The 26,739-nt window shown below is 41.1% G+C and overlaps 3 protein-coding genes across 5 annotated transcripts; 1 reads left to right on the plus strand and 2 right to left on the minus strand.

Moving 5' to 3' along the window:
* Positions 1-97: 97 nt before the first annotated feature.
* LOC143100352 (splicing factor U2AF 35 kDa subunit-like) lies at positions 98-11,205 on the minus strand. Of its 3 annotated transcripts, none has more exons than XM_076263443.1 (8): positions 11,147-11,205; positions 10,355-10,442; positions 8,665-8,731; positions 3,158-3,207; positions 2,559-2,657; positions 2,251-2,384; positions 1,957-2,049; positions 98-834 (listed from the first exon to the last, which is right to left on the minus strand). In XM_076263443.1, the coding sequence occupies exons 1-8, from the start codon at positions 11,188-11,190 to the stop codon at positions 624-626; spliced, it is 786 nt and encodes a 261-aa protein (XP_076119558.1). In that variant the 5' UTR covers positions 11,191-11,205; the 3' UTR covers positions 98-623. The 3 variants fall into 3 exon arrangements, with proteins under 3 accessions (XP_076119558.1, XP_076119556.1, XP_076119557.1); XM_076263441.1 differs by having other exon boundaries at positions 3,158-3,216; XM_076263442.1 differs by having other exon boundaries at positions 3,158-3,211; positions 8,663-8,731.
* A 4,525-nt stretch (positions 11,206-15,730) lies between these two features.
* On the minus strand, positions 15,731-21,504 carry ehhadh (enoyl-CoA, hydratase/3-hydroxyacyl CoA dehydrogenase). Its single transcript, XM_076263444.1, has 7 exons — positions 21,334-21,504; positions 20,677-20,780; positions 20,373-20,542; positions 19,200-19,311; positions 17,980-18,084; positions 17,485-17,826; positions 15,731-17,338 (listed from the first exon to the last, which is right to left on the minus strand). Exons 1-7 carry the CDS (start codon positions 21,405-21,407, stop codon positions 16,086-16,088), a joined length of 2,160 nt encoding a protein of 719 aa, XP_076119559.1. The 5' UTR covers positions 21,408-21,504; the 3' UTR covers positions 15,731-16,085.
* Positions 21,505-21,790: 286 nt separating this feature from the next.
* On the plus strand, positions 21,791-26,203 carry tmem41aa (transmembrane protein 41aa). Its single transcript, XM_076263447.1, has 5 exons — positions 21,791-22,062; positions 22,472-22,622; positions 22,819-22,980; positions 23,402-23,540; positions 24,793-26,203. Exons 1-5 carry the CDS (start codon positions 21,890-21,892, stop codon positions 25,011-25,013), a joined length of 846 nt encoding a protein of 281 aa, XP_076119562.1. The 5' UTR covers positions 21,791-21,889; the 3' UTR covers positions 25,014-26,203.
* The last annotated feature ends 536 nt before the right edge of the window (positions 26,204-26,739 follow it).

Genomic DNA, 26,739 nt, shown 5'->3' on the forward strand with positions numbered 1-26,739 from the left:
AGTTTCCTACGAGCCTTCCAACACCATGAAGAAATTGCATCATAACAAAATCAGAACTTACAAACATATAGGAAATAAATGCAGACAAGACCAAAAGGAATATGAAACCGAATGTGTCGTTTAACTATTAAGTACGTGACACATTGTCCATTTATTCCCTGGTGTGATGTGTCAACAAAGCATTGGCAGGAATTGGGTATTAGTCACACACACAACCTTACAATAAGGACAGCCTCCCAAGACTGATGCAATTCATCTGATCTCTTGCAGCCTCATTCGCACATGCATAGGACATTAAAAAAATCTTTCTTGTGTATTCACCAAACAATTTTGCACAATTTTAGTAGCTGTTCAATCAGGTCACATTTACCATCAAAAGAGCAGATTCAGAAGTTTGCAATGCCAAAACACATCAGATGGAAAAATAAGAACTGTACAAAACTCACCAAAAAAAGCTTTTTTTATTGAGAAGACATGTCTTTACTAAAAATGGGAGAAAGCTAAAAAAAAAAAAAAAAAAGACAAATCCAACAATTCCATCACATTTTGGTCATAATGAGACTACTTCTACACCCAAGAAAGGAGGGGGTGTGGGGTAGAGGGGGTTTAAGCCACAGATCAGCTTAGAATCTTCCAGAACGTTCCCGGTCCCGCGACCTCCGCCTCTCTCGGTCTCTGCCTCCGCCTCCGCCTCCGCCTCCATCTCGTCCGCCACCACCACCACGACCGCCGCGATCACCACCACCACCACCACCGCCGCCGCCGCCGCCGCCTTCTCTGCCACGGTCCCGGGAGCGAGAACGGCGTTCTCTGGATCGTGAGCGTGAGCGATGTCTGCTTAACAAAATGGTTGGATTAGTAAATGCGGATAAATGGTACAAACAACAAACAATTAAAAAGTACAAAAAAAAAAAAAACCCTCCTGGGTCAGCATCCTAAGACCTTTAAATGTTCAATGTAACTAGCCAAGAAGATGGAATGCAGCCCAAGTGAGCCTTTTTCTTCAGGGTCAGGGTGTCCAGAAACTTTGTTTGTTTGTTTGTTTAAACTAAGGCTATTTAATGTCCAGAGCATTGTGTGTTAGAGGAGTTTAAATATGTTTTTGTTTTTTTATCTATGTTAGTAAAATATTCTAAAACTTTCAAAAGGTGGGACCTTACTAAAAACATCGTCCAGAAACTTAAACCCTTTTACTGCCGCCAGGAGTTTCAGTAACCTGAGCCATCCTTGGCCAACTTTTTTAACCGTTCCGTCCTCACAGCCACAGTTTCACTTTCCTCCACTATCTTTATTTCGTGTCATTTCTCAAAATTAAAACATGCAAATGCAAATAAACACCGCTGGTGATAATGGAAACCTCATCCAGCTTAGTAATAAAGGCCAATTACCTAATATTACTTTGCAGTAATGATTATTGCCCAACCAAAAGCTTTAGCCAATTATCTAGTAGGTGTAAATATTTAAGCAGGCCAGTCAAAATGAGGTCACTCCGTGACACCCAATCCTCCAGGACAAGCATTCTTCACATACACAACTTAAAGGGGGTTAAGCTCAGTCTTGTGACCACATTAAGAGCACCAAGTGTTTCCCTCCCAATCTCACACCTTTTGACACGCAAACCTGAACACCTTTATGGAGTATGGCGGTGAGAGGAGTCGAAGATCTCGACCACGAGGAGTAAACAAACGAGTTTCCGTATTTATTATCATTCAGTTTTAACAAACAATTATCTTAATCTCTGAATTTGAGTAAAAATATATACTATTAATCTTAATTCAAATTGCACAACTTGCATGAGTGTAAACAAATACATGGAGTCAATTAAAAAATGGCACCAAATATTCGGCCAAATAATCTGGTCGTGCTACTTGGCTAAAATAATAAGAACACTAAGCACCAAAGCCATGTTTTTTTTTTTTGTCTTTCCCACTCAGTCATCCACACATACACACACACCTTTTTTTGCGCCGGCCATAGAGCTCTCGCCTTAGCTCCCGTGAGATGGGCTTCAGGTGCATGAAGTTACAGAAGCCGCCTCGAGTGCACTCCCTGCAAGAAGAGAGAGGTACTGCAGTCAGTCAAATACAAGTCAAGAGGTAAAGTATAAGTTAAAAAAACGGAAAAAAAACAAAAGAACTTTTCCTCCAGTTCACTCCCTGCACTGACTAAGTCAGAATTCCTGTAAGTGGGTGTTGAAACAGTTAGATGTGAGAAGAGCCACGTCAACATTAAAAAAAAAAATCCACTGACCCCATCTCATACTGACGACAGCAGGCTTCCCTGAAGTCGGTGACCGGGGACAGCTCAGCATGGATGGGCTGCCCATTAAACCAACGGTTATTCAGGTCAATGACCGCTTTCTCTGCGTCCTCTTCACGACGGAACTATAGGGGAGCACACACAGACACGTTATAAGTTTACCAAAAAAAACTCTACAAAAAGCAAACAAGATTCCAATGTCAGTAGGAGTGGCCCAACATTTTTGCTGGGAAAAACCATAAACTGCCCTTCGAAATACAAAAACAAGTTGCCTCCCACCACCACTCCCTTTGACTCACCTTGACATAGACATTTCCCACGAGGTGATCTCCCAGGTTATCACACACGTTCATCTCCTCCACCTCTCCGTACTTTTCCTCCATCTCCGTGAACACCTCCTGTGGGGTAAACAGGGGAAGAGACAGGGGTAGAGATGGAGTAGAGGGGGGAGATTCGGACTCTGGTTAGCAAGTGTATGTAAAGCGCTCCGCACATTGATGCCAACATGAGTGCGGTGCACAACGCTTTCAATATTCGATTAAGTTAGAGATCATTAGATTCTATTGTTTTCAACACAACTCAACACAGCAGTGTCGCACTTTGTTGCTGCCGATTCAGGAACTGAATATGATTCAGTTCGACTTTGTCGGCCCCGCTCAGTAAAATCAATTGTTTATCTAATAGTTGCTAATTATAAATGTCGGTGCTGACGTGCATGGCAAGTGACAGCGCCCTCATGTCGGCACCTATTTGTGGAGTGTTTCAGAGTGAACTCTGAACACATGCATGCAACAATGTTCCGTTTGTATTACAGACTGTGAACAGAGAACAAATGAAGAGAGCAAATTTGCTCTGGGAGCAACAGACACTCACACAAACAGTGCTACTGGGCACTCACCTCAAAGAAGTCGTCGTAATGCTCCTGCATCTCCACATCACTGACCGTGCCTGAACATGCAACACAAAGGGCGAAAAAACATAAAAAAAATGACATGGCAGTCCAACACATAAAGAAGGGCAAATCATATGGCCTCTTCTTGCTATATGGACTATAAATCCAGATAGAACTGACAACAGCACACACTCATTAACCATTTTCTCACTATACTAAAATACCTGTGCTTGTGTGTGGACAGCTGGTCCACTTTTCATAATCAGCAATTCAAGATCCACTTTAGGAGCATAAACAAATAAAAGTTTTACATAAGCATAAACATGCTGCAGTTTTTTTCTGCCACACAATGACAAAAAAAAAACATTTTACAGAGGAAACAACTATGTGAATGTGATGTAACATCCTCAGTGGCAAATTAATACACTAAACAACCACAAACTATTTGGTTTTCTGAGTAACCGTTACTATGTACTTTGGGTTGTGATCCGGAAAACAGGCATATAGAAGCCCTTTACATTTCATTAGGTTGTGCAACGGTAGTCAGGCATGCAACACAACATACAACTTTAAAGAATGTTAAATGTTGAATGCAGAGAAATTTCCAAACAGCCCCATGGTTGCATGTTAACCAGAGAAGCATTTCTGGGAATTCTCTCTCTCCTTTTCAGATGGCTTCTAAGAGCCCATAAGGAAAAATGCATATTATTTCCATGAGGTGAAAACGATTATTTCTGAAAACTTTGGCCAAAGTGGATATATGGGAAAACTCCGGTTTCACTTTCATCAAGGGAAAACAGCGTGTTTGCAATGTGACATGTTGTTCTCTAGTTTGTTTGATATCTCTGTTTGGCCACCTGTTTGCTCGAGGGGTTTGCGACACCTTTCCCCAGCTGTTTAAAGGGACACCAGGCAAGCCTGATGCTTTTTCTCTACGAAGCTCCCCCTAGCGTCTGTACGTGTCGATACGTGTGCGAGCCCTCGCTCGGTCTGAAGCTCTCTTACTTTTCTTTGCATCTTCCGTTAAGGGTTTTCGCTAGCCTGCCTCTGTGCTGGGGATGCAGGATGTAAACTGATCCTGCTTCTCGCGATGTCTGAGACTTTGTGAGACTGAAGGTCGGCGGGTCGGATACACTGAACTTGCAAGAGGGATATTCTTCCTACAGGCAGTAGGGGCGGGCGAGAGGGTCTTCATTCGCCCTGTAATGAGTCATTTAACCATATACCGACTTACGAAGGTGATTAATTAACACAAAAACCTTGCCTAAAAACGAGGGGAAATTTCTGAATAGCCTACCCTGCTATGTATTTTGTTATCCAAGATTTCGCTATCACGTGTTGTACAAGATATTGACAGCACAATAACTTTTTAAAAAGACCAGAAAACAATGTTAAGGCATTTGTGGAGAAAAAGGATGGTTTGTGTGTTCTTCCTACAGGGTTCCAGACTAACTTGTTGCATTGGTTGCACGGGTGCGCCTAACTTTTTTATTTAGGTGCACCAGCACAAAATTTAGGTGCACCCAAATTTTTCATCGCGGCACCTTTAACGTCACAATTTCAAGGTCCCCTTTTTATTGCTTTCCATATACATTCCGTTTCTGAGCCGTGTGGAGCAGGAATGACAGTATTGATTTGATTTGGGGCCTCCACCACCTTGACGACATCAGTAATATTGAATACTGTGATAATTCACATCAGTGTCAATGTTATTACAGTGGTGGTGTGTAGGTCTAATTGAGTGCCTGTCACTTTAAGAGGAACGTCAAAGTAGCTTTCATTCTCATGGTTTTAGGCTAGAGGAAAATAGTCGCGCATCATCCAAGGATATATGGATGCAATTCATTATGTTTTCTATGTCATTTGATAAAATAAATGTTCAAAAAACTAACAAGTCAAAGAAAATATTTATGGGATCATAGAAGGGATCATCTTGCAATGTTAATTTCTATGATTTTGTTGAAATCATCACTACATTAATGATAGACATGACAGGTGAGCCCAGAGTTTCCGCTAGAAAAAAATGGTGGCGGACATTTTGATGATATGCCGGTCAAATATCCTATTATCCGTTCTTAATTAGTCAAATTAAGGAAAACTGAAGACAGGCTATGTTAAAGCTTAAAGAATGACATAATCAGGCTGTATAGAATGCAACATGTTCATTACCCTAACTTAAACATGCCTAACAAGATCTAACATCTTTTCATGGACAGCAAGAGTCCGCTTCGTTCGTTGTTTTAAAAAGGCTACGTTGTTTGTTGCTGCTACCCACGTTATCTCCAGTGGTGACTGTTTAACTTACACAGATGTGCACACACAAGAATGAGTGCTCACACCACTACCCCCTAATGCTATGCCTCTTTATTTGATAACAATACATTAAAAAATGTTTCCTATTCTGGGAAATGTTTAGTTTCTTTTTCTTTCGGCCGCGGTTCAATGATACCATTTAATTGTGCCAGAAATTATCCACGGACCAGTAATCGCCTCGTCGAGGAGGCCCTAACCCTGCAGATCATAGACAGAGAACGCATAGGCCTACTGTATGCTTTGGGTAAAGAACACTTTGCATGTCCAGTGTACACGGAGAATGACAGTGTCTTGGAGCGTCCGCACCGCCCGCAACTCCACTTCCAATGTCACTGATTCAGACAGATACGCCCGACACTTCTGCTTTTTATCTGGTGGTGGTGGAGTTGACCGGACATCTGAGGCTTCAGACGTTACCAATGTATCATCATCCATCGCGTCTGGCCTCTGAAAAAACTTTTAAGGCTAGTCTGCCTGGGCCTGGCCATGTTTGAACCGCCTCACTCATTTGTTCGTTGTTTAACATGGACTTTTAAGCGTGCGCTTCCTATTTGAAATGCAGCATAGGCTATGCGTGTCGTTTAATAGCTTACTTTTCAAATGGTAGAGCCTGTTCATTTAAAAACATAGCCAAAGGACGTATAATATGGGCTTACATATTAAGGCTTATTCTCAAATTCAGATTGCGTTAGGGGACGGGATTATTAGCCAATTTCAATCGGACAATTTGACCGGAGAGATTTAATTTTGTCGGATATTTCCTTTTTTTTTCGGCCAATGTCCGGTAATTACCGGACAACGGAAACCCTGACGTGAGCTAACAGTTACCTAGAAGGAACTCTCTCAAGATGTAAACGTTTGCCAATAGGTTGTATAGCTTATTTCGGAAAACTCAACAGTAGGCCTAATTAACTAAATTCCATAGCCTAGGCAACACAAACTTGAGAGGTGCAGGTCAAAATCAACATCGCTACTCGCTCGGATCACGACAGCTGTGTGCGTGTGAGGAGAAAAGACACAGGCTACGGGAAGCGCACGACTGTCATTCTTAAACGTAAGCTATATCGATACTAATACAATTAGGTATTGTGAAGTTTCTAATTTCAGGGTATTGCGATACTTTTGCAGTATTGGTGCACCATGCACCACTAGTCAAAGTAGAACAACCGCTTAGTTCGTGGAGAGACAGCAGATGCGAGTAAATTCTAGGCGCTCAACCTTATGACATTAGGTGCACCAGTGCGACCCAGGAAAAATTTTAGTCGCACCCTTAAAAATTTTGGTCGCACTCTGGAGCCTTGTCCTACAGCTCACGGTAAGCTATTTCCTTGCTCTGATTGGTCTATCCAATTAAGTGCAGAGGCATGTATATGTATGCTAGCCTGGAAAAATCCAAACTCATTCACAAAGTCTGGGGACTCATGATTGGGATTCGTTTCCAACACTTGAATCACGATGGGCTTTGAAATCATTGGCCCAGACCAGTCCTTGCGCACGCCAGCCATTGAAAATAATGTGTTTCATAGCGCAGCACTGCCGTTTGCGCGTGCAATGTGAACACCGCTTCACACACACACTGCATCATAAGTCAACAGTCAGTCATTAAATTCCTTTGCCTATTGCTTTGCTTCACGGCTGCGTCACCATCTTTTCTGGCTCTTGATTCTACTGAAAGACGCGTATTTGAAGCTATATATGCTGCTCTTCGCTCCCTCTCATAGACTACTACTAATTTGCATGTTTGATGGTAATGGGGCTTGAGATTTTTTTGTCCTTGCGCAAAACAGACAGATTGTTGCCTCATTACTTAATGATGAAGAGCAAGTCACATTGTCTACTCTTCTTGAAACTGCTAATGGTTCTGGTCAACATTTCCCTTTCCTTCAGAAAGACATTCTGGGCAACTACCACATATTTGTGACCCACAGCCAACAAAATGCAAAACTGAGATGTGGGCCAAATCTTATCAACAAATATAAATAAATTCAAGGGGCCTCAAGAAACTGCCTGGCGGACCGGATATGGCCTGCGGGGTGGGTGTTTTGAACCCAAAATTATTCCAATATGTTTGACCAATATGTTTGTTCTGACTGAAAATGATACTGCCACATGCCAAACGGTAGGAAGACACTGTTGTAGAAACATGGATTTTAAAAAAGAAGTGTTTTTCATCAATGGTTCTTATTATAGCTACCAAGCCTCTCCATGTCTCCATAATGATTCTGTACCGCACCTTTTAAGCAACAACTCAGGTTTTCTAGGAAGGAACGGTACTTTGTCACCACTCTGGCTTTGTTCTCCCTTTTTGACAGATTCAGGTCTGGACTCAATATCAATCTCAGAAAACAATATAAACATTTTAGAGTGGCCCAGCCAGAGTCCAGGCCTAAATCCAATCAAAGACCTATTGAGAGAGCACAAGGCCAGAGTGATGGCAAAGAACCATTCCAAACTAAAAAACCTGGTAACTGTTGCAAGGCAGTTGTGGTCCAAAATCACTGTGGTGACATGCAAAAAAGTGCATTGGTTATTACAAAAAACATTTTGGTTGCCTTGATGGCAAAATAAAGGCTTTCAGTGATTATTTAGGAAGGGTATGAATAATTGTTGACATAGAATTTTTCATAAAAATGTTAAACAATAGAAACACTTCTTTCTTTTGGTTCCATGTCCCTACCACAATGTCTTACAACCTTTTGACATGTGTTTGTGTCATTTTCAGTCAGAAGAAACATAAAATCAACATTAAATTGATATTTGCCTGGGGTATGAATTTTGGACTTAACTGTACATGTTACTATGCCCATTAGGTTGAAATGGCTGGAGGAAAGCACACACAAACTAGCTTGTATCAGTTCACTTCTCTTCTCTTCACCAGCAGAGCACAATCACCAATGGAAAAAATAACCCCGCTCTCCTCTACAATAACAAAGAACTCTGGACCACAAACGTGTAGAATGTTCTGTATTTAAGCAAATTCCATTAAGACTTACAACTTTTAGTCAAGGCCCGTGAAGTCATCAATTTCATCTTAAGCAGGTAAACTACAGCCTGGCCAAAGTAGATTTATGTGTTTTGATTTTTATTTAACGTGAGTTCATAGAGACAAGGACTGCTGCAGAGAAAAATCCAATTAAACACATACACCTAATCAGTACCTAAATAGTTGACATCCAACATGCGAACAAATGAATACTTACTACGTAGACCATCAGCCGATTGGGCAGAGTTTTGAGGGTTTCGGTAAATATTCAGGAGGGCAATAGTCTGAAACACAAAGAATCACAAAATTAAGAGTAACCTGAAAGGGTGCAGAGTTTTAAGTCAGTATTTAGACTAAAAGTGTGTCCACATATAGCTGACTACTCTGTCATTGCCCTCTCTAAGGTCATGTGCAACACAAAAAAGGGTTGAGACTAAGCAATGCATACAAACAGAACAAATGAAACAATGGAAAATACAATACATCCCAAATTAATGATTTATCAGCATTTATGGGTAACCATATTTAACCTTCTCTTCAGCAAATCAATTCAGAATCCCTTAGACTGTAGCTGTACAACTAACACATACTGGTCTTCAGGGATACCCTTATTGCCTGAACAGCATTGATATCAAGGCCTCTCAATTTTTTACACCACGAAAGTTTTTGGGGGATTTAACTGTTAAAAAAAACCCCTTAAGGTTATAACGTAAACCCAGTATTTATCCATGGACAAATCTGAAGAGAACAGACTGGCCTACTTTAAGGCTTATTTTTTATTTTCATTGGGGATGCACTGATACCATTTTTGGCTATGACTAATGAAAATAACCAGGCCAGTTAAAGTCAAAAATATGTTTGATGAACATGAGATTTTTTCCCCCACAAATGTAAATAAAAAAGAGCATGTGTGTGGTGGTGCAAGTGTGTCAGTTCAGTTGGAAATAATGTTACATCAATTTCCACAGCAGTCTCCAAACAGAGAAGATAAAGGAGTCAAGGAATATAAAGCTTATTCAGCTGTTTTGGGTGGAGATCAGCTAAGTGAATAAATGCTACTATGACTACCAAATCATAAGTAACTCTCGACCATGTTCATTTGAAGTTCTCAGAGGAAAAAAGGTTGGAGACTGCTTAAGAGGAAACGGTGTAAGAAGGCGGAAGCTATCGAACATTTATTAGGAGTAGGAGTATATAAGCACAGTATCGGACCGATACCTGATGCCGGTATCAGTACATCCCTAATTTTCAGAGTTTTAACCCCTCACAACATCAGAAAAAATGACTGCAAATGCATTTGAAATATACAAGATTCTGAAGACTTTTATAGATTTGTTAGTGACTATTCTATGCATGTTTTCATGGTAGTTAAAGCAACACCAAAGCACTTTTCCTCTGTCACACGCACGTTATTTTCCAGCACCTGCTTTGCAAAAAACAATGTCCACAGACAAGGTAGAGTAGGTTGCATGATTTTATGAAAGTATGATGTATTTCGACATCAGAAGCAAGTCAAATTTGCAGTTTCTTATGTCTCATTCCATCGAACTACAGATCCGCAGCCCGATCTGGCAAACTTGCATAGTGTATAGCCGATAGAGGGTCGCAAAGCGAATGCAGAAGTGCCGTTCACCCTGTTACGAGTTGATGAACCACTGAAACGATTTTGGAAACATTATTTTAAGGTACAAAAAACTCGTTGGTGTTGCTTTAATGCAAGTCTCTAACAATCCAGTTTTTCCATTTCCTTGCATCTTGATTTTGGAAAGGGAAGCCATTTACTTATCTAGAGGTTTTGCAATAGACATCAGAAACGAATGATGAAACCTAGGGTGTATTATATACATTTGCTCTTGGAAATATTCTGAAAGTGAATGGAGAAACACTTAAGATGTTCAGTTACTAACCTGGCTGAAGGTTGGCTTGTTGTGAAGCCTGGAACATCGATCCCCATGGCGGCATGCTCCGATTTTGAAATAAAATGAGCAATTGACTCTATGAAAAGACCATGTTTAACGTTAGACACCATCGTGAATTAAAACTTTCCTCGTCTGCAGCATAACAAACCATAATGTTATATCAAGTAGCAGCTAACAACAACGCCAGCTAACTTTGCATCAACAAAGCCACAGTTTTGTGCTAATGCAGCTACGCATGGTTTTACATAAAATGTCAAAACCAAATCAACCATTAGCCTACTTATTACAGGCCAGTTTGGATAGTTACACTTGTAAGACATCTAGCTATGTGAAACATTGTTTCGGAATAATAAATCCGAGATATATTGAATCTTATATCAGGGTGAAACTCAATGAATGAGCTGTGCTAGCTAGCCATTATTAACTGTTAGTCACTTCGCCAGATATATGGCCGCAAAGTGCAAACAATTAAGCCAATGTCCACGAAAGTCCAATTATGTTCACTTATTTGTTTATTTATTTAAGTAAGTATGATGGAAATGCATCTGGGCGCTTGTTACATACTATTGAACGAGACATGGAAACAAGCATGTGAGCTTGCTAACTTTGCTAGCCAGCTAGCTAGCGTTCAAATCGCTAGTGAACTAACGTTAGCGTTTGCTTTAGCAGTTTCTGTAAGCTTGATTCTCAAACAGTCAATCGTTTTAATACATACAATAGAACATCTAGGGGTCCACATAATTATACTGTTTTTGAAATTAAATAATAAATGTTACTCACTTATCTTTCTCTGTTCCGAAAATGGACGCCAGGTATTCCGCCATGTTTGAATTCGTCAAAAATCATTTGCATCAATGACGTCATTTCCTCTTGTCCTCAGAGAAACAAAAAAGATTTTCGAATGCTGATCTCTATGGTCTCTATTTTACTTATTCTTCTATTTATCTAGGCCTATGTTCTATCTATCTCTATCTATACTTTGTTATGCTTATTCATTTGCCGTTTTTTACTAGCCTACTGTTTATGCTGATTTATTTGCTTTTATCTATTTTAATTCCTTTTATTTATCTATTTATGAAATTCCTCTTTTAAAGATGTTCTTCCTTATATGCTGTATTATCTACTTGTTTGCTTCACCTGTAAAGCACCTTGGGTTAATCCCTTTTGTTTTAACATACTCTGTAAATAAAGTGACTTACTGAAAACTTGAAAGTGTTTTCTTCCATAATTGCATGTTTTTTTTATTATTATTTGAAACCTGTTACTGCAATATATACTTATATTTGTAATAACAGTTCAGAAAATTAAGGAAGATTAAATCGACAATGATCCAGGCAACATATAGTCTTACAGTATAGGCTACATTATGGCCAAATTTGTTCAACTGACAGAAGGTCACTGAGGACATTCTGTTTTGAGTGGTTTGTCATGTTAGTTTGTTATGAGACCACAAAATGGATCCAGAACTGATTTACTTTTTTACTAGTGGATGCTACACTATTTTAAACACTTTTCAACAATACCAAAAGTTGAATAACAAAACTGGAACATTTCATCAGATCTAATTGAATTCTGATGTAACACAGCAATAAGGACCAGTCTGAAAGAAAAACACAATTTGATACCAAGCAGCATGATATCCTTTTAAATCAACATAAACAAATGAGAGATGAGTCCCTGATGTGTGAGTACAAGCAAGACATACAAATCAATCAAGAAATATGCAAACTGATCATGCACTTCTTAAAGGCAAATATGGCTTCATCCCAAAAGATTATCAAAACAGCACCTATGATCATATTCCAGTGATCCTGCTATGCATTGTGTTCCTATTATGTTACATACAGTTGATTTACTTAGAAATCCAATTAATCTACACAGACTGTCTCCCAAGCAAGCATCTTTGTGTAACGCAATGGGAGCGAGACCGTGTTGAACAAACAGTAGTACTGATGCAAAGCATTACTACAGAGTATTTAACTGAGTACTAAATGAGCACAAGAGACAGAGACGCCAGAAAAGAGGCACGTTCACCCACACCATGGAAGTAGATCCGACTTGTGTCATATTTTTCGCATTTAATGGGCTTATTTCTCTTTGTTGTGTTTTCATCAATGTATTTTTCATGTTTTGTATTTTTTCTCAAAAGTGTGGAACGGCGGAGGTCAAACAACCCTTGAAAATTCTGCTGCTTTCTGTCGCGCTGTGCTCTGCTCTCCTTCAAGCTTCTGTTTTTAACTTCATTGCCATGTCCCAGTCCCAGACTTTGCTTTCTCTTACAATATTTCACATCGTGCTCGAAGACCTTGTGGAGATCAGTATGACAACAACCGTGTGGCTCAATGTTTTCTACTTCTTGCAGATTGTTCCTGCACAGAGGGCCTTTTTCGTGTGGCTGAAGTCAAATATCAAACTTTTCATATATTGTGGTTTGGTCTTTGACTGGGTATTTTTTCTCATCAATGGTATATTTGAGGTTTTCATTTCATTGATAAAAGCAAAGAATACTGTCAATTCTACAGGCAATGGTACAGATCCACATGAATATTCACCACACCATGTAATTTCTTTGGTTGGTCATGTGATTGAGCTGCTGTATCTATTTCTGAGTCTTGTTGTGATGTTGGGATCTGGCTGTGCCACGGTGTCCTATCTAAGGCGTCACATGGAGAACATGAAGTCAAGCATGAAGTCTTCTCTGGAGAGTCAACTGAGGGTGACCACCACAGGCATCGTGCAAGCTGTTTTCTACTTCATGTGTGCCACATGGATCTGCATCAGCATGTTACATAATGACATCTTCAAAAGCAAATTTGACAAGAACGACTACATCTTCTACTCTGTTACGTCACTCTATTCTCTTGGAACTTGTATAAATCTCTGCATTGGTCAGTCTCTGTTTAGGCAGAGGGCTGTTGACCTGTGGCACAAGGTCTCAAAGATGGTTTAATCAAGAAGACATGTCTAAATACAAGACACTGCGTGGTTGAGGACCATGATTAATTTAAATAACTTTTTACTTTCTACTTTCCATAGATGAGTGACTATTTCTGTTGTATAGATGAACCAGATATCTGTGTGTATATCCACCTGAAAGATAACTTAGATTTGTAATTAAGATAACACTTCCTGTTTGAACATAAGTGTACTTTTTACCTTTTGTCAGAATAATAACTGACAATTATGATAGATTATTGTATGAAACAAATTCTTGCAAAGAAAGTGTGTACTGTGCACTCACAATGTGTCACTATTAGTTTGCTTGAAAAAACGCATTACAGTTTGCTACTTTCTGTTTTTAGTACCTTTTACAACTCATGGTACTATCTTAAGTTTGCTCTGGATTTTTACATATGTGGGCATTTTCTGCTCCGTTTCATGTAATGTTATGTAATATCATGTCATTATTAAATATTTAAATTTTATAATCCTGGTTGAGCTGTACCTTATTTTACACACTTATTTTTACTACTCTTATAATGTTACTGTTACTGTACACTGCACATAGCTGTACATGTACATACAGTATCTGTCTATTACTGTTAATACACTGCATACAGTACCCTCCAGAATTATTGGCACCTCCGCTAAAGTTGACTAAAAACCTGTATAAAAAAAAAATCTGTTGGTGATTTATTGTAATCTCACAATGAAATAAAATAGGAAAAATCTAACCTTCAAGGGAAGCAAATTTATTTTGAGAAAAAGGAAAATCTAATAAAGAAATATCGCCCACAATTATTGGCACCTCTGCTTGTAATACCTTCTTAAGCCTCCCTTTGCCAATAAAACAGCTTGTAATATTCTATGACAGCCCATAAAGTTGGAGAAATACAAAGCAAGGGATTTAAGACCGTTCGTCTTTGTCAAATCTCCCCAGATTGTCCAGATTCCTAGGTCCACACTTGTGCATTCTTCTCTTTGACTCACCCCACTGTTTTTCTATGGAGTTTAGATCAGGGGACTGAGATGGCAATGGCCGAAGCTTGATTTTGTGTTCAGTAAACCATATTTGTTTTGATCTGTTTGCTTTGGTTCATTGACCTGATTAATGATGATGACAATCATGACCAACTTTTAGTGTCTTGGCAGAGATTGACAGATTTCCTTTGAAAATGTTCAGGTTTTTCTTGGTGTTCATGATACCATGCACCGAAATGAGGTACCCTTTGGGAATAAAAACAGCCCCACAATAGCAAAGCCCCTCCACCATAATTCTCATTAGGCATGGGGTTCTATTCAGTATAGTCGTTCTTCTATGTACGCCAAACACACCTAAAGTGTTTCTAGCTAGAGCCCAATTTTCATTTAATCTGACAATAGACCACACTTCCAGACAGTCACTGTACCATTCAGTAACTCCTGCCGTTTATATTGTTAATTAAATGACTGGACAGGCCTTTACCTGGCATGCCCTCTAAATAATCTATTAGCAGAGAGGTCACTTTTCAAGATTTTTGGGGGGACTTGGTGACCCCAAGATGATACCTTTTTCTGTAACTTTCCAACAGTGGTTCTTATGAATTGTTTTGCCTATCTTACCATCCTCCATACTGTGCGTGGGGGTAAGATAACCATGGGTCTTTGTCCAAGCATGTTTGCCACATTTCCAGTTAATTACAACCTGTTAATCATTGTTTTAATTGTAAATATAGGCATTTTCAACAAAGTACCTAGTTTTTATAGACATCCCCTGACTTACAAATGTCAACACACTTTCTTTTTATTTAAATTTAGTGTATTCTCTTATCTTTCCAATGTTGAAAAATGACTAGAGGATTTATTTCTTTATGAGATTTTCCTTTTTCTCAGAATAAATTTGCTTCCCTGTAAGCACATTTTTTCCCTCATTGTTTTCATTGTGAGATTACAATAAATCACCAACAGATTATTTTTCATACCTGTTTTTAGTCAACTTTACCAAAGGTGCCAATAATTCTGGGAGTACTGTATATCTATATTAATTTTACTTCTCTTAGAATGTTACTGCTACAACACTACACATATCTGTACATGTTTTTCATACATTGTTCATACTGCATATCCATATCTATTCTGCTCTCATAAGGCTACTGCTAATACATTGCACATATTTATATTTAAGTTATATCAATGTAAACCGTACCATTTTCTTAACTGTATACTAATGTCCACACTGCACTGTCTTATACTGTTTATACTGCACCACCTGTCTATACTGTGTATATCACATTGCACTTTTCTGCTTTTTTGCACATCTGGTTAGACGCAAACTGCATTTCTTTGTCTCTGTACTTGTACTCTGCACAATGACATGATATATTTATATCTAATGAGAAAGAAATCAATATCTTCAGGGATATATCAATGAAAACAAATCATGAGAACAGTATGAAAAACGTTTTATTTCAGTGTTTGCATTTACATTAAGAATTATGTAAATTATGGCTGAAAGCATGCCTGAATTACAGGTGACTGATATTTAGACACTTTTATTCAAAGCGACAGACTCTCAACGGCAGGAATCAAATCTGGGTCAACCAACCGTCAGTCAGTGACATTATGGCTGCTCCACCATGGCCACCGAATTAAAGAAATAATTAAAAAATCTGCCTAAAGTTATATGAATATATTTTAAAACCACACCTGAATTCTGACACAATGCCTGAGAATGTTAAGCGCCGTTGTTGTTAGTAGTGCAAAGGATTTGGTTGATTAAAATGACCTCAGACCCAACACCTCAGAGTTGACTGTGGGGTCTCTGGAGGAAGTCCCTCCATTTGTCGAGAGGAGGGCTGCCATTCACTACCAGCCTGCGCAGCAGCGAGCTGGGCTGCAGGTGAGGCACGTCTGGGTGGACCTGCTGGTAGTACTCCAGCCTCTCCAGCACTTTGGGCAGTCCCACCATCGCGGCGTAGAACATGGGCCCACCCCTGTGCCGCGGCCAGCCGTACCCGAACACGTAGATCATGTCGATGTCCTCAGGCCCCATGGCCATGCCGTCCTCCAGGACACGGAAGCCTTCGTTGATGAGGGCGAAAAGACTTCGCTCCAACACCTCCTGCCTGTCGATTTGACGAGGTCTGATGCCGTGCCGGACGCGGTAGTCCTCCAGGAGCTTATGGATGTCTGGATCTGGCGTGGCAACTCTGCCCCCGGGCTTGTCGTACAGGTACCACCCTCGGCCGCTCTTCTGCCCCAGGCGGCCCTGCTCGCAGACCAGGTCAGGCAGAGGGCTGTATCGGCGACCCTGCCGTCTCCGCGAGGGATCTTTTGAGTCGACGTTCGGCCCGGTCAGCCCGGCCTCCTTCCGAATCCTCCAGCCGACGTCAAGCCCGGACAGGTCGGACACTTTGAAAACCCCCATGGGGAAGCCAAACTCCTCCAGGGCCCCATCCACCAGCTCAGGTGTGGCCCCTTCCTCCAGCAGGAAGTTGGCCTGGTCCAGATAGGGCCTCAGCATGCGGTTGCCCACAAAGCCAGAACAGTTGCCCACCACAACGCTGACCTTCCCGAGCCTCTTGCCCAGATGCATGGCAGTGGCCATGACCTCGGGGGACGAGCGGCTTCCGCGGACGACCTCGAGGAGCTTCATCACGTGCGCCGGGGCAAAGAAGTGCATGCCCACCACCAGCTCCGGCCTCTTTGTCACACTGGCTAGCTCGTCCACATCCAAGCCAGAGGTGTTGGTGCAGAGGACGGCATCGGGTTTGCACACAGATGAAAGCTTCTTGAAAACCTCCTTTTTGAGGGCCATGTCTTCGAACACAGCCTCGATGATCAGGTCGGTGTTCTTCAGCTCGCTCAGGTCTGTCGTGTAATGAAGAAGGTCAAGGCGCGAAACGGCGTTCATTTTCTGAGCGTCGTGCTTGAGCATTGCTGACACCATTTGTTTCCCCATTTCCAATTGCTTCTTGTTCGTCTCCACCGCTACAACGGAGAGCCCAGCCTTCACAAGAGCCACAGTGATGCCCCTTCCCATGGTGCCAAGGCCTGTTTAGACACAGGAGGACTCCTCAGTGGCTGACAATAGTGTGGTGAAGGCCAGTGTACACAAGTATACACAAACATACATACATATACTGGCAGAGACTATTACTAATCTATTTCATAATCACTAACCACAAAGCATCTCTCACCAATGACAGCTGCCTTGGTCACAGGCCTTGGCTTGCTGTTGCCACTGTGAGCCCCGCTGGAAAGACTCCATTTTCCAACAGCCCTCTGGGCAAAGAAGCAGTACTGCAGGGCACGGGCCTGGCTGGAACGGAACAGGAAGGCCATCAGCTCCTGCTCCTTCTGCATGCCAGCCTGGTAGGGTAAGTTGACAGCTGCCCTCACAGCCTGGACACAGGCGACTGGTGCCATGGCGCCCCTCGCACGCTGCTTCACTCTGGCCATGGCCTCGTCCAGGATGGCATCAACATCTGGAGGGCACGGAGTCAGCTGTGTGCTCAGCTTGCGGGGCAGCAGGGGCTGGCCTGCAACACAAGTTTAGATTATGATGACCAAAGATGTAAACAGATACACTGACATAAGTAAACAATAAAAGGCTGTTAACACTGATCCAATGATTTCTCATGACAGACTAATCATGGATCTAATGCAGATAGCAGACCCTAGAGACCTCGTACCTACAACTTCCTGGGCAAACTGTATAGCCAGGTCCAGAGCACTTTGGTCAGTCACTTTGTCTACGATACCAAGTTTCAACGCCTCCTGAGCAGTCACATGACGCCCTGTGAAGATGAAAAAACAGAATGTTATACACTGACGATATCAGCTCAACTTGATGACATGAATGTGTTATGACTCAGCTCCTTAAGACCGCTGAGATTATGAGTTTATAACAAGCTAAGGCAGATGCTGTCATTTTAACTTTGATCCTCCCAAACCAATCTACACCACAAAATATATTAATATGAGCCAATTCCAGAAGCATGCCTCATCTAAAATGTTTCATAATATAATAGAAACCTCCCATTCTCCCAGACAATCAACAACTGCACTGTGAATACAGCACCCTCTTCTGGTCATATATATCAGTGTTTCCCATACATTGACTTATTTGTGGCGGCCCACCACAATATCAACATTGACCACCACACAATGATTTTCCAGGTTGTACTAAATTGTGCTTAAATCTGGTTAGCATCATAACCAGCTGTGCTAATTTGTTAAAAACTGTTGTATTCAAGTTAATTCTGCAAACCAACCACCACACATGGAATTCAATTCTCTGGGAAACACTGTATATATTCCTGTCTGAGAGACAACTGTTGCAACTGTTGCTGGCAGCTGCTATTTCACAAAAAGCTGTACTCTCCCCTACTCTCTCTGTATCCCCAATTGTTTTGTTAGCTTTCTGCAAAAACAAAGTGAGGGTAGGCACCACATTGCAACATTATGCAAAACCACATTACAACACCATACAACACCACAACTGTCTCACGTCACCAGAGGGGTATTTCACAAAAGCAGAATTAAGAAATCCAAGATAAGAGATAAAGCGAGGCTTGACCTAGCATTGTCTGGTCATCCTATACATTTCATGAACGCCAAGCCAGGATATGTAGGAGCGACTATGTCAAGACTAGGTCAAGTAATTCAGGATATGCACATCCTCATCTTTACTCAAAGGAACTCATGGTCGGAATAAAAAAAGACGCAGAAAATAGCATCATTCACACTAGTGAGCTACAGCTTTTGATGTTGTTGTTGTTGCTGGCCACCAGCTGTGCTGAGGTATTCTCAGGGCTGCAGTGAGTGGGGTGTGTTCAGTACCGGGTGGTGATGAGTCTAGGCAGACGCTGAGGTATTCTCAGGGCTGCAGTGAGTGGGGTGTGTTCAGTACCGGTGGTGATGAGCTCTAGGGCAGGAGCTAACCCGATGAGTCTAGGCAGACGCTGAGTGCCCCCAGCAGCAGGGAGAAGACCCAGGGTGACTTCAGGAAGTCCCACACGTGCCTGCATCACAACAAGCATACATCACAAGTGTATGTTTCTCTCAGATGCATGTTCAGTTAGACATAGCCTATTTTCATAAACTTAACCCATTACGTGATTTGTCTTGTAGTTCATCCCAAAGGTGCTTGATAGCATGAAGAAACCTGTTCTCTGTGGGCCAGTCAAACTCATTCACACCAAACTCGCAAACACAATGTTTGAGATGAACTAGAAGTAAAATCACGTAATGGGCTATGTTTATGATATATATATTCTTAATAAATGGACAAAAATTCCTACAGACCCTGCAAAATTGTGTGATAAGCCTTTCTAGGTGAGTGGAAGCTGTAATAGTTGAAAAGTGGAGACCAATTCCATATTAATGATTTCGAAGAGACCAAGGACCACTTCACCAATAAAAAAAAACCCTCACGGACCACCTAGCTAAAACAAAAAGTGTAGACCTACTTAATTAGCATATTACATATTAATAGGCCTTGTCACTGAACCACCTTACTTATTGTCTTTGCCCCTTGCTTATTGTGTCAGAGGATTCATATAATCTGGCATAGCTTACATAGGCAGTGTTGCAGAACTGTTAGTTCAATATTGCAAACATCCCATCTATATTATATTTTACCACATCTGCTTGCGGACCACTTGGGATAGCTTGCCGACCACCAGTGGTCCCCGGACCACACTTTGAGAAACACTGATTTAGAATGAGATGTCATTGCCGTTTCTGTGGGTGAAATGGCAGGCGCCCCTATTCTTTTGTCTATTCATGGGTTTCATCAGGTCCCTTTCCACAGGTGTATTAATCAAGCACCATGCAGTCTGCATTCATAATCTAGGTGCTTGATTTTATACACCTGTGGAAAGGGACCTGATAAAAACCCATGAATAGTGTAGGGTTAAATTACCTAGCAATTAACACTGAGGTATTAATTACCAACAGATGCACTTGCACTTTACAGATGAGATATTCTGTAAATTCCAAGATTATCAAAAAAGGCTAAAATTGTAATGAGTAGCTAGTGCATCGGACATTGCACCTGGCCAACGTGCTGCAGAACACTGACCTTTGAATGAGCAATACGGTAGTGGCAGCCAAGGGCCAGCTCCAGACCGCCACCAAACGCCACTCCTTCAATTGCTGCTACCACAGGCTTGTCTCCTTCCTCAATGGCAGCGATCATGGGCACCAAAGGAGGGCCAGTCATTGGCTTGGCAAATTCACGGATGTCTGCCCCTGATGTCCAGTGGTGTGTGTGTGTGTGTGGGGGGGGGGGGGGGGGGGGGTCATATATGTAAAATTAATCTTTACCTGTACATATCCGTGTTCACCAGTTCACTGTTGATGTTTAGAAGTAGTCTATACTTTACCGCCACAGAAAACACCATTTTCTCCACAAATGACCACGGATTTCACCTTGGGGTCACAGAGGGCTCTTGTCACCGTCTCTGTGATGCCAAGGCGTACGCCAGCACTACAAAGTGAGCAGTTGTAAATATCAGTTCAATCCAGACCTATACATTTCATATTAATTTTACATTCATGTGATTGTTCGTAAGTCCAAATGATTAAAGTTGCTTATCTCTCCCTCTCTCTTTTTCTCTCTCTCTCTCTCTCTCTCTCTCTCTCTCACACACACACACACACACACACACACACACACACACACACACACAGCAGATAGCATACAGTGATAAGAAAACAAATATGAGTTTACTGCACAACTGACAATCACTGTCATCAGCAGCACTGCAAGGTAAAGTCAAGGCAAGAGATAACTTGGTGAACTTGGACAGGTGTAGGCAATGATTTGCAACACGTTGTTTCAAACACAAAATTGAACACCCAGCCAGGGGCATAAATAAACATCCAATGCTGTCTATCAAAGCGTAGGCTACCCTGAATGAGCTTCTAACTTGTTACAATATTGCTACATTGTATCCACTAACCTCGACATTCGAAGTAGGTCAAAGGTAGCCTAACTTTATTTAGCTAAGTAGCCTACGAGTTAAACGACGACAACTTACCTAAGTGCATTTACGGGTGGATTCGTCAATGTGATCAATGCAACAGAACCCTGTACCTGTGCATATCGAGCCATTATGCCTCAACAGGCAATCCTGCCTCAGGCAGAGATCTAAATATTGCAACTTGAAAAACCGCACTTTGGAATGTCACAATCTTGTTTGTGGGTGGTCCGCACGCAGCAACTTCCTGGTGGATGTGAAGTAGATTTACAAATCATCTTATACAAACCTTTTGCACAAGCTATCTTTTTATATATCAGCCCGCTCGCTCGCAGCAGAGAGGTGCTAACTTGGTTCTTCGTTTCAGCCTATTTGTGGAAAATGGCAGATTTGACATGCAGTAGCTTTTGTAGGAGGTTATAGGACTGTTCTCTCTACTTTGAAAATGTCCACATAAATGCTTATTGGCGCTACAAAGTTTAGCAACTTTGAGATCAGCCACCATTCTAACGTTCTGAAGGAAACATGATTCCTTAGCTTGGTGTGTCACGTGACTCACGCTCTAGTATTCAGCTTGACATACTGCTCCTGTTCCATCCCCTACTGGTTCAACAGTATGCGTTCTGTCTTAGGTTTAATTGTGGTGGTAATTGGGGCGACTTTTTACCTATATTTGCTCTCTACCTACCTACCTCCTGTTCGCCGACAGGTTCGGGTACAAAATGAAGACGCGGAGCAATCTCATAATGAAGGACAGAATCAGGAAATCTTCAGAACAGTGGAATACAGGTCAGCTAACCTGCTAAACTAGCATTGCAGGCTAGGCAACGTTTGCTAAATTCAGTAATTTCTACAATAATGTTATCTGCTTAATCTTTTAATTTATTCAAGTATTGATTATTTGTGTTTGGGTATGGGTTTCAATGTATTTTGCAACATAGATTAATATCAGCATAATATGGAATTATTAGGCACTAGTCGTCGCTAGGTAAGGAATTGACGTTCTTGCTATGCAAAAGTTATGGAACCTAACTAAACCAGAGAAATGGTATCTGATAGTTGCTGTTTTTACCTTTTACCTAATGATGTAGTTAGTTATTTTTGCTCAGTTCCTTGTTTGATGGACCTGCTAGATGTATGTATGAATGAATGATGTAGGAAATTAACTGAGACAACTGTCTTTCTCGCATACCTAAAGGTTGAAGTTCCCGTCAGACCTGGTGGAGCTCAAAGAGTTGGCTGAACTCCTTCAGTTCTACAGGACGGAGCACACGTCTTACGTGCTGCTCCTCTTCTGCAGTGCGTACCTATACAAGCAGTCATTTGCTATCCCTGGCTCCTCATTTCTGGTAAGAGCTTTGTCCATGCAAACATGAAACATGCACAATAGCCATTACTATGGCCCTTCATTTGTTAAGCGAGTTCACCCAGCTAGCACAACTTAGAGACGACTGCATGAACACTGATGCGATTCGACAGGTGTTCTGTTGTCTGCCTGTTGTTTACACACACATACTTAGTCTCACCCTCTCTTATTTCTCTAAGAACATCCTGGCCGGAGCTTTGTTCGGGCCATGGCAAGGGCTGCCGCTGGCCTGTGTCCTCACCACGACGGGAGCAACCTTCTGTTACCTACTTTCTCAAGCCTTTGGCAAGCAGCACATCATAAGGCTCTTTCCAGACAAAGTAACCATGCTTCAGAAAAAGGTGTGTAGATAACTTGAAAAATGATTAGTTGTGGTCTTGTGTTGTTTTGGGTTATATGTTCTTTCTTTGGATATTATTCATTATTCCCTAGGTATGGGTTCGACCCATTACATGTTCAGACCATGACTAGTTGTGTAAAATAACTTAGCCTTAGGTTTTAGCAAGTGAGTTACTTACTGAGTGACCAAGGCTACTATTTCTTGTTAACAGTAAGGTGCATACCATGTTAAATAAGCATTGCAAAACATACATTGTCACTAATAACCAATCTTGGGACATCAATTTGACCTTTTAGTGAAAAATATTTTTTGGTCTGTTTTTTTTTTATTTTCAAATTGCATTTTGTCTGTGTGTCCACCAGGTGGTAGTAGTAGCTTACACAATTGAGTATTTCCTTCTGCACCTACTATTTGCTTTGTAGGTGGAGGACAATAGGGACAGCTTGTTGTTCTTTTTGCTTTTTCTTCGATTTTTCCCCATGAGTCCAAACTGGTTCTTGAACATGACGGCACCAGTCCTCAACATCCCGGTCACGTTATTTGCTCTCTCCATCTTCATAGGTAAGCACATATTCCAATGTTACAGTACAATGGGCTCTGTGCACTAGCTACTTGACTTGAAGTCGGCAAACCAGTTTCCTGTTCGTTGATATCGCGGTTAGGGATCAACCAATATGTTTTTTTCAGGGCCGATACCGATATCAATTATTACCGAAACAGGAGGCCGATAACCGATATGTAAAACCGATATGTCAGTTGTCAAAAAGGGGGGTTGATAGATAAAAGCGATGTGCTGCAACATTTTTATTCAAAAGCATTTAATTATGCAAACTTTTTTTTTCTTCTTTTGATACACAATTGTCTATCGGCTTCACAGCATCACAAGTGTCCTGTGTATCATGTTAATCCAAGATCTGAGTGATGGCAATTATTTTCATAGACTAGGCCTACACAATGGGATATGTGCTTGTTAATGGACCTGTCACAAAGAGAATGCTTTGCCATCGTGTGTGTGAGTGCACGGGAGAGGGAGAGGAAGAGGTGCATGCGTGATGGCAAGTGTTACGGTTGAATAGTTTAACAAAACAGTTTTAAAATAGTTCTTAGGCTATTTAAGCATGCAATTTGTGTCCATATGTAGGCTATAAGCTACACTTTTGAAAGCCTATAAGGCACGTTAATAGCCAGCTCAGGACGCGATTTAGTTCAGGTCGGAACTAAATTACGGCTGGCCCTGGGTGCATGTCTTTTCTGACAGTCCGTTTCAAAAAGGAGCAACTAGACCTTTTGACGTTCGCTATCGCATAATTTAGGACTTGTCTACTATGTAGGCCTAAGGGATAACGTCCCCGAGGTGTCGCGTTATTCACAATTAACGGACGAGGCGGAGGCAAAGAACTCCTGATGAGCAGCACCCGAGTTTGTAGGCTAACTAGTAGCCTAAACAGCATATCAGTAACGTGCATCAATCGGGAATTCGCTAAATGAAGGAAGTGGGTGCTTTACTTATTGAATCGGATCAAAGAGACAATAGCTTACAAAGTGGTGTTTTTGTAACTTCAGTGTAGATTATTGTGATTCATTGCAACCTGAAGCCCATAGTAGATTATTGTGATTCATTGCAACAGAGCCCATAGTAAATCAAGTAGTGTATAGAGTTGCTCTTCATTCCAAACACATATGACCATCTTAAGATATGGTGTGTGTGTTTGTGTTGAATCACGAGTGTGAATCTCACTTACTTTTTCTGTGTGTTGAATCACAAGCGTGAATTTCAGTTGCATTTCCACTGACTGTCCTCATTTCCCCGTAGGTTTGATGCCGTACAATTTCATCTGCGTTCAGACAGGTTCCATGCTGTCTGAGCTCACCTCGCTGGACGACCTGTTCACCTGGGGCACGGTGATGCAGCTGCTGGCTATCGCCTGCATGGCCCTGCTGCCCGGGGCTCTGATCCGCCGCTACAGCCAGAGCCGCCTCAAGCTGGATGGCGTAGAGCAGAACGGAGTCAGCCAGGACCGCAAGAACAGATAAACGTCCCCCAGTGATGCCCACCGTCACTACTACCACCAACACCAGCACTGGACTGCCACACAGAGTGGTTTTGAAGTGCTTTTTAATGAGGGAAAGACTGAATGAAGTGTTCACTTCGGGTCTGTGGCCTAATATTTGTTTGAGTCTGGCTAGGGTCAAACGCTGAGCGCCAGTGATGAAAATGAGAATGTGTTCTAATTGTTGCAGATGCTGCAGATGTCCACAGTGTGGACCAAGCAAGATGTGCCTCCAAAGGAGCTATGGCCATACATTTAATCTGCCTAGATTTGATAGAGAATGTTGTATTTCGGTGTGTAAACTATAAAGATAACTATAACAATATGAGTATCCAAACAGACCAACGATAAGGGAAGTCTCTTGTTGGTGAATGTGATGTCTAAAATGTGATTGATTTGATGTCAGCTTTTTATCCTTCTCAAAATCGCTCTGAAAGTGATCCCCAGCGATATTGTTCTTCATGTCATTATCGTTATAATTTATGTGTGGAGTGGACGTTGTAATTCATACGAGCAATACTTTTTAGCTGTTATCGTTATAGTTATCATTCTTGGTGTGATTCTTGGTGTGAAGACTGGTCAGAACAACATTGATGTTGTGTGTTTGTCATTTTGATTATCAAAATTCAATCATTTGATGTGGGCTTTGTAAATCTGTGACTATGTGACTAAAGCTGTCTTATTTAAATCACAGGCTTTGATGTCTGACAAACCAGTTTCCTTAAAACTTTTGTTTATACCTGGGAGTCAAGTATCAAGACACTGGCTGAATTTTTAATGAACTAGCCATTGTTATAGGAAACCCACAACTGAAGGTGGATTCAAGGTCCAAGTCTGCATGACTAACTTGACATTGGTTCTCCCATGGCTGATGGAGAGGGCATTAATGCAAAATACAAACTGCACCCAACGCACCTGTTGGTTGTTCAGTTGCAAATAGAAACAACAAAAATGTATGTATTTTGTATGTGCTATAATGTTTGCTCAAGGGATTGCTTTTTAATTGCATCCAAAGCATTTGGTATTGGTCTTTGTATTAAACTGCCATTTATAGAATATGTTCAGATATGCAAGTGCCTCCTGGATCTAAATTGTGATGTGTTTATTTAAAAAAGGGATCTATCTCCAAATGAAAATTGAATATGTCCTCTTTTAATATGATATATAATTGTATTTTGGGTTTGTGGGTGATTTTATTTTTTAGTACTTCCAGATGCGTAAGTGGTCTCTGGATCCATTTAGCAGTGTTTTTTTTTGTGTAGTCATCTAACACACAAGACCATTTAAAGCAAATGTGCTTATTGTTTGTCTTGCTTTAGAAGTTATGTTCTTCGAAGGTCCTTCAGTGGTTAGACCTTTTGATGTCATATTACACCACAAATGATGTTGCGCACAAAGAAGCCTATGAAAAGAATGGAGAAGTATCATAATGTGTCAGTATAATAATTACTGTTGTAATATAGTTACAAATATAATTTTAATATTTTGTAATTGAGTCTTTTCTGTTTCTTTAGATAGAAATGAGGGATAGCCACGAATAGTTTCCTGAGAATTATTCAATTCTAAATCAAAGGCACGAGGACACACTGCTTTTACATTTTTTAGAAAGACCTTTTTATTGCTCAGATCCATGTTGATCAGCAGTACAGTTCACCTACTATTCAAAACAACAGCATGGCTGTTAGCAAAGAAGAGTGATCATGAGTCAG

This window comes from Alosa pseudoharengus, unplaced genomic scaffold, assembly GCF_046254945.1.
Source record: "Alosa pseudoharengus isolate Yale_2024_CS ecotype anadromous, Long Island Sound unplaced genomic scaffold, YU_APseudo_1.1 YU_APseudo_1.1_scf_3, whole genome shotgun sequence".
Taxonomy (NCBI): Eukaryota; Metazoa; Chordata; class Actinopteri; order Clupeiformes; family Clupeidae; genus Alosa; species Alosa pseudoharengus.